Raw genomic sequence first — 8,336 nt, forward strand, 5'->3', positions numbered from 1 at the left:
CAAAGCAGGCAATCTTTTCATAAAATTATATACTCATGAAACAAGATCGCTCACCTTCACAGATTTTGTCACCAAACTACAAATGAAATCCATGAATCCAAGATCTTTGTAGCAGTGGGTAATCAAAGTTCCTTTAGCTAAGGGCACTCCAGATTGCTGTTATTGACAGAAAGAACAAACTCTTAGCGACATCCATCAACTGATCCTTATTTAAAAGTACCCTAGTAATGTCTTCACACTGCTCCAATTCATAAATTAAAAATATAATCGCCCCTTATAACTGGTGTTGGTGATGAAATTAACACAGAAAATCATGTAAACTTAGAAATTAAAAAGAGAAGGTCAGCGAAGAGGGCAGAGGTATTTAGTGAAAAATGTTTGCTTATCATATGTCACATTTTGAAAGGTATTTATCATAATCTGGATGCTCTAGATTCTCAGTAATTTTACTGGTTCGATATGGTTTCTGAGCCAATATGATATGCTTCTGTCATTGCTTTACAATAACGCTAAGAACAGAAATAGACGAGGAACGTGGACAACTTATACCACTATTCCCACCATCTAGCATTGTACATGGTATGTAATAGATGCTCAATAAATATTAAGTGAAAGGAGAATTTTAAGTGAACTTTAGTAGGTGAGTGGTTTGGATACCTGGAATAAGAATGCCTAGGGAGCAGCAAGGTCCAAGGGTAAATCAGAGGAAGAATAATTTTGATGCTATGGGCAGAGTGAATGTTGTGAAAAGCAGTTTAAGAGCTTTATCAAAGGCTGGCCTTCTCCAACGTTCTTTAAAGTGCTTTACATTCAGATTCTTAAATTATCCTTCTAATTAAAGAGTCCTCATTCCTCCTGTCTTACTAATTCTGAACACTGACCCCACTACCATCATCAGCCAAATGTGCACAGCCCCATGATCTGTTAGCTTACTCTCATCCCAATGTGCCTCCTCTTCTACCCTGGATCACCATGCTCAATATGCAGTAAAGTTCCTGCTAACAACATACGTCTACTTTCCTCCCATATGCTGCAAAGTGCTAACGGTTAGTCAGTTGGTTTGCCTACAGTATCATGCTGTCTTTTCTTACCCAGACCCTTCCTGTTATACAAGCATCCTTTTATTCATCTGTAAATTAATTACTAGCATCTTCCTTACAACTTTAATAAATTATTGAAGCCCCTGAAGTTATCTTTATCCTTTTCATTTTTGTAAGTATTTTCTGCCTTTGTTCGTCTTCAACTTTTAAGTTCTCAGTTCCAAAATTTAAAATGCCAAACAGCATGGTACAACAGAAAGGCACAGGCTCTGGAATCAGACTGGGGTTCAAATCTCAACTCTGCCACTTTTTAGTTATGTGAACTCTGGCAAGCAGCCTGTCCTCATCTGTAAAAATGAAGTTTTGTGATAATCCAAGATAATATAATGTACATTGCCTAGCCTGACGTCAGATACTAAATAAAAGCTAAATATTATGAACATTAATAATAGTTTCAATTGGAAGTTAGGAAATAAAAATGATGGAGGTAATTATCTGGACTATCCCCAGGAGCACTGACTTATTTTTTCCTAATTAAATCCCTTAATCAAGATTTGTAATGATTACAGACATGTGTCATTCAGCAATCGTACCTTAACTGGCAACAACCAGAACCATTTGTGCTTTGAATTATTAATTTTTAGAAGCTGTATGACTCGCACAAATATTCTTGTCTCGTGGTATGGCAGAACACAAGCAATGAGGCTATCTTGATTATAGAGATGTATATGGAACCTGGGGAAAAAAAGCAAACAGTCCAACTGGATACAAAACGTAATAATAAGCACCTATTTCCTCATATGCTCAAACTGTATATTAATGAGCTAAAACAACCTAGAATGAGTAGCAGTGAAAATCACACAATCATAAGCAAGACACAGAGCATTTAAAAAGTCCTCAATTGTGCATTCGCATGTCCCTCAACATGGCCCAGCCAATCCTATGCAATATCTTTGAATATTCAACATCAAAATCTACATCCCATTTTCTCTCAGCTTTAAAATTTTCATTTATTTTTTTGAAATAGAGTCTTGCTCTGCCACCCAGGCTGGAGCACAATCATGGCTCACTGCAGCCTTGACCTCCCAGATTCAAGTGATCCTCCCACCTAGGTCTCCTGAGGAGCCTGGACCACACGTGAGCACCATCGCAGCTGGCTAATTTTTCATTGCCATATAGAGACCAAGTCTCCCTATGTTGCCCAGACTAGTCTCTCAACCATTTTTTTTTTTTCGAGAGGGAGTCTTGCTGTTGTCCAGGCTAGAGTGCAGCGCCACAATCCCAGCTCACTGCAACCTCCACCTCCCAAGTTCAAGTGATTCTCCTGCCTCAGCCTCCCAAGTAGCTGGGACTACAAGCGTACACCACCACGCCCAGCTAATTTTTTTTTTTTTACTTTGGTAGAGATGGGGTTTCACCATGTTGCCCAGGCTGGTCTCCAACTCCTGAGCTCGGGCAATCCACCCACCTCAGCCTCCCAAAGTGCTGGGAATACAGGCATGAGCCACTGAACCCAGCCTATTAGTTTGACATATAATTTTAGCACTATCCAAGCCATTACTTTTACCATGAAGCTTTCTTCAACTATTCCAGGCAGAACTACATCCAAAAACTGTGCTTAATCCTTTATTACAGCATTTATTTCAAAACAGTAATCAAGGGCAATGTACTTACCTGTGTACTGAACTTAGTATTTGCTGAATAAATAAATAAGTTATCTGAAGAAATAAAATGAAAAATCAAATGCAGAAAGTGTAAGTATTTCTTACATTAATGATCTATTTGGGGGTAAAATTAAGTGCTAGAAAATGGATGGAAATATTACAGACTTTTAAATATTTTTTTTTGTCTGACTGCCCTAATGTTCTGACAATCAGAAGACCCAAGATAAAATTATGTTTTCTTGATGACTCACTTGCTTCTTGAAAAAAAATTAGTTTATCCCTATGTCTCCATTTTTTGTGGTTTTTTTGATACGGAGTCTCCCTCTGTTACCCAGGCTGGAGTGCAGTGGCGCAATCTCAGCTCACTGCAAAATCCGTCTCCTGAATTCAAGTTAATTCTCCTGCCTCAGCCTCCCAAGTAGCTGGAATTCCAAGTGCTCACCATTGCACCTAGCTCATTTTTGTCTTTTTCATAGAGACGGGTTTTACCATGCTGGCCAGGCCATGTCTCCAATTAATGGAATAGAAATCTACTTTTAAAATATGTAAGGTGGACTGGGTGTGGTGGCTCATGCCTGTAACCTCAGCACTTTGGGAGGCCGACGAGGCAGGAGGATCGCTGGAGGCCAGGAGTTCCAGACCAGCCCAGGCAACAAAGTGAGATACTATCTCTACAAAAAACGAAAAAACGAAAAAACTAGCTGGGCATGGTGGTGCATGTCTGCAATCCCAGCTACTTGGGTGGCTGAGATCTGAGGATCATCTGAGCCCTGGAGGTCAAGTGGGCCATGATCACACCACTGCACTCCAGCCTGGGTGACAGCGTGAAATCCCGACACTCAAAAAAAGTAAAAATGAAAAAGACAGTTGTGTGCAGGGGCTGCAGAGGCTCACACCAGCACTTTGGGAGGCTGCAGTGGGTGGATCATGAGGTCAGGAGTTTGAGACCCGCCTGGCCAACACGGGGAGACCTCGCCTCTACGACAAAAAATACAAAAAATTATCTGGGCTTGGTGGTGGGCGCCTGTAATCCCAGCTGCTTGGGAGGCTGAGGCAGGAGAATTGCTTGAACCTGGGAGGCGGAGTACTAATGCACTACAGCTGGGGTGACAGTGCGAGACTATCTCTAAAAAAAAAAAAAAAAAGACATATATAATGGGAGAATAAACAAAACAAAAATGTGTATGCTGTGATGTGATACCAATATGCGAGAACATAAACCTAGGAAACTTATTGAGACAATTCCCAAGCAGATAAAAGATCAGACCTTGGAAATAAACTTCAGTTGTATCCTAGCTCTGCCACTTACTAGCTGTGTGACTCAAGGAACTTAACCCCTCTAAGCCTCAGTTTTCTCAACTGTAAAACAAGGATAATACAAGTAATCTCACCAGAGGAATGCTGTGAAAATTAAATGAGATAATGCAGGTAAAGTGCTTAGCAAGGCCTGGTGTATACATGCTCAAAACACATTAGCTACCACTGTTTTTCTCAAGTAATGGTATTTCAGAGGATAACACTGCCTGCTTCCCCAGCCATTTTGTTATTTTGCCAAGAAAGAAGCTTAATACTCATTGCCCCAAGTGTACAGAATAAGCTGTAATGGCAAAGTGACATGGGCTCCTTAGAAATAATGAGGTTAGGCTGGGCGAGGTGGCTCAAGCCTGTAATCCCAGTACTTTGGGAGGCTAAGGCTGGTTGATCACCTGAGGTCAGGGGTTCAAGACCAGCCTGGCTAACGTGGTGAAACCCCATCTCTACAAAAACACAAAACAGCCCGGCATTATGGCAGGTGCCTGTAATACCAGCTACTTGGGAGGCTGAAGTGGGAGAACTGCTTGAACCCGGGAGGCAGAGGTTTCAGTGAGCCAAGATTTCGCTATTGTACGCCAGCCTGAGTGACAGAGCAAGACTCTATCTCAAAAAAAAAAAAAAAAAAAGAACTAATGAGGTTAGACCATGTACTCAAAATCATCAGTAGTTCTACTTTTCACTATCAACAAAAAAGAATTTAAAGGCAGAAGAGCATGTTTATCTCACACGATGGACACTGCATCAATCTCTTAATACACCTAATTTTTCAGCTTTCACTTGATGAGTGTTCTCAACTACTTAATTTTTTAAAAGACCAAAGTGATTAGCCCACAGTTATTTCTGTAATTCTATTAGCTACCTGTGAATCAACCACTCCAGACACTTCTGTGCTGGCTTAAGCAGGAAGTAAGGCGACAAATGAATAAGGAATAATGAAATGTTTTCATCCAACTGTTTGTTTACTGCTTTGGTCTGAACACTTCGCTCCAAGGTTTTTGCTAGCTGACTGAACAACGGTGCTTCAAACTGCTCAAAGGAAGGATCAATTCCAAGCAACTCTTCCAGGCCAGTGCATCCTAAATTTCAAAAACAGCCAGTTTATTTAACAATTCTTTACAAGCAAACTCATCCCACCCCTCTTTTACAGTTTTACTTACCCCTAAGAAGTCTCTGAATTCTTTAAGTACATATAATTTATAATACAGTCCCAAACACTGATTTCTAGTTTTCAACATATAGAGTAAATCCCATCTCATCTACTAGAACAGAAAGCACTTCGTGGCAGGGAACATTGCCTTTTTGTTTGTTTGTTTGTTTGTTTTTTGGCTATCCCCTACAATAACTAGGCCAGTCCCTGAGAGGACTTCTCCTCTCAGTCACTGCCTCCATCCCCTTTTAGCTGTTCTTCTTTCTGACATATTAGTTGACCTCTCTTAACCTCGTTTCATCTGTGAAATCCAGACACCACTACTCATAAACATTTCAAGAACCAAGCACCTGGCTCTTATGTTCTCTTTCCTTGAAAATATACGTCAACATGTTAGAAACTGCTAAGAAGAGGACAAGGCAAAAGAGAAAACAAACAAACAAAAAAGTAACATCCAGAAAACGCTTCAAAGAGCTTTTCGAAGTTAAAAGATGGCTCACCTATGGCAAAGGCGGTGTCTCTGTCGATGGTGGCCGCTTCCTTAGGGTCAAACAACAAAGAGGCAACTTCATCTCTAGATAAGAGGCTGGCATCACTTTGAGGGAGGGCGAGTCGCTGGAGCTGCTGGGCTAAGGACGTCATCTTTCACGCCAGCGGATTTTTAATGACACAGGCTAAAAAAACATAACCACTTTGAGAAGTTTCTACGAAACTATAAGGCGCCTCATAAACAAACAATTTTCCTCTGCGCTCAGAGCCGTCATGGACACACAACACGGCTGTCCTGAGATTTGTGGACTCCGGAGAGGCAAAGACGATGGCAACAGCGCTAACAACTAATTACAGTACCGGCGACCGCGCCAAGGTTTTCCTTCAAACCTGATTCCGCAGATATCCGGAAAACTCTTACCCTCCCTCAGTATGCCGCCCCCATCCGCAGCCACATCAAGCGGCTCTGTGCTCCTCCTTACCTGGAACTGGGAATTTGGGTATATCTTGGAATGCAACAACTCTTCACAGCAGCTCCCACATGGTACCAAGGAACCCTACCCTCACCCGGAAACCTAAAACACGCAGTAGAGCAGCTTCCGGCTGCCGGCACTACGGCAAGGGAAGAGGTTCAAGCTTGCCGGGAATGCGACGAGACAGCTCCGCCTCCCGAGACGAAAGCCCGCCCCCTCGGCCCGCCCCTCAGCCCGCCCCTCAGCCCGCCCCTCAGCCCGCCCCTCAGCCTGCCGGACTCAGGCTCAAGTCTGAGCGTCGCCCGCGTAGCTCCAGTCTATCCGTCTGCGCTGCGGCTCATGTCTGAAGCTTTCGGTCTCTGGATGGGCCTTCTGTGGGCTTTAAGGATCCGTAGCCGGAATCATTCATTCAGTATATAGTGATCTAGCCTTTACTAGATGCCAGCGGCACCGCGTAGTGCTGAAAGCCACGGGTTGTGAAGTCACGTGGTGTGGGTTCAAATCCTGGCGCTGGCGCCTGTCGACCGGGTGAACGCCACTAAATTATTTCATCTCTCTGAGCTTGTTCCTTACTCTACGAAGTGGGAAGAGGCCGAGTTTGTCGTGAGATGAGCTTCTGCTGCTAGTGCAAACCGATCTATGAATGCTGGGCTCCACCGCCCCAGAGCTTGGGGCAGATCTTGTTACTCTTCTTTGTTTCCATTCCCGAGGGGTACGTCGCATATATTTTTTTCTTTCAAAACGAATCCTAGCCGGACGCGGTGGCTCACGCCTGTAATCCCAGCACTTTGGGAAGCTGAGGCGGGCTGATCACCTGAGGTCAGGAGTTCGAGACCAGCCTGGCCAAAATAGAGAAACCCCGTCTCTACTAAAAATAAAAGAATTAGCTGGCCGTGGTGGCGGGCGCCTGTAATCCCAGCTATTAGGAAGGCTGAGGCGGAAGAATCGCTGGAACCCGGGAGACGGAGGTTACAGTGAGCCAAGATTGCACCACTGCACTCCACAGAGCGAGACTGTCTCAATAAATAAATCAATAAATCAATAAGTCGAATCCTGTTGAGGTACAATTTACAAACAATAGTTGTACCCACTTCAGTGGAAGAGTTTGATGACTTTTAGCAAATGCATGTATTGGTATAGTGTACCTCCCCAGTCAAAATCACAAAGTTTTCATCGCCTCTAAAAGTTGTCTCTTGACTGTTTGCGAAGATTCCTGCAACCACTGGTCTTCTTGGCGTTACTACAAATTAGTGTTGCGGAAGAGACAGTATCCTTATGTGTGAATATACCTAATCTGTTTCCAAAACACTGTGCTACGCGCTAGAACTAGGATGAACTGACGTCTTCCAGACGGAGTGAGATCGGATGCTCTATCTTTTCTGGATGCGTTAACTTCTCTGAAGAGCTCTCCGGGGCCAGGGGGTCAAGCCTTTCTGTAACTGTCTTCCCTGGAGAATGTCGGAAACACAGCTACAGATCTGGAGGCCCTGGTTTTCTATACTTCATGCAGATTCTCTTCCATTTACAGTCTTTTGCTGTTGGTTTGCTTTAAAAGCATTTAAAACAACGAAATATTTTCTTCAGTAATTAGTATGTCTACTGATCGTTAATAATCTTCTTTCCATGTGGTGTTAAGTGCCTTACAGAGAACAACATGAAAATTCTGGTAGTACCTATTTCATTCTTACAAACAGATCTCTCAAAGGAATTTTTTTTTTTCTTTCTAACGTGTCACAAGAATTTTACCTTTACAGAAGCAATCAGCTTTCGGTACTTTATAAGAAATGAACACCAGGTCTGTTTTATCGATAAGATAATTTGCTTTTCTTGCTTAAAAAATACCCTATATATTTTTTAAAAGCTTTATCAAAGTGAAACTTTAAAAAGTGCTACAAAGAGTTGACTCAGTCCTTTCTATGTCAGCTGTGATGGCATATAGTGCCATGCCGAATTTTACTTTGGAAAGTAAAAAGGAAAACAAGTTAGATGTTCATAAATGTAATTTTTTTTTTTTTTTTTTGAGACGGAGTCTCGCTCTGTCGCCCAGGCTGGAGTGCAGTGGCCGGATCTCAGCTCACTGCAAGCTCCGCCTCCCGGGTTCACGCCATTCTCCTGCCTCAGCCTCCCGAGTAGCTGGGACTACAGGCGCCCGCCACCACGCCCGGCTAGTTTTTTGTATCTTTTAGTAGAGACGGGGTTTCATCGTGTT

The 8,336-nt window shown here is 42.9% G+C and overlaps 1 protein-coding gene across 1 annotated transcript in view; it reads right to left on the reverse strand.

The window, feature by feature from the left end:
* HEATR1 (HEAT repeat containing 1) overlaps nucleotides 1-6,272 on the reverse strand; it is a 57,075-nt gene extending 50,803 nt beyond the window's left edge. The window contains exons 1-5 of the mRNA XM_003893722.5: nucleotides 6,137-6,272; nucleotides 5,666-5,839; nucleotides 4,878-5,094; nucleotides 1,634-1,775; nucleotides 55-156 (exon numbers count right to left, since the gene is read on the reverse strand). Coding sequence (XP_003893771.3) covers nucleotides 55-156; nucleotides 1,634-1,775; nucleotides 4,878-5,094; nucleotides 5,666-5,807 — 603 coding nt within the window. The 5' untranslated portion in view covers nucleotides 5,808-5,839; nucleotides 6,137-6,272. The remainder of the gene's footprint in view (nucleotides 1-54; nucleotides 157-1,633; nucleotides 1,776-4,877; nucleotides 5,095-5,665; nucleotides 5,840-6,136) is intronic.
* Between the last annotated feature and the right edge of the window lie 2,064 nt (nucleotides 6,273-8,336).

The sequence above is a fragment of the Papio anubis genome, chromosome 1 (assembly GCF_008728515.1).
Source record: "Papio anubis isolate 15944 chromosome 1, Panubis1.0, whole genome shotgun sequence".
Taxonomy (NCBI): domain Eukaryota; kingdom Metazoa; phylum Chordata; class Mammalia; order Primates; family Cercopithecidae; genus Papio; species Papio anubis.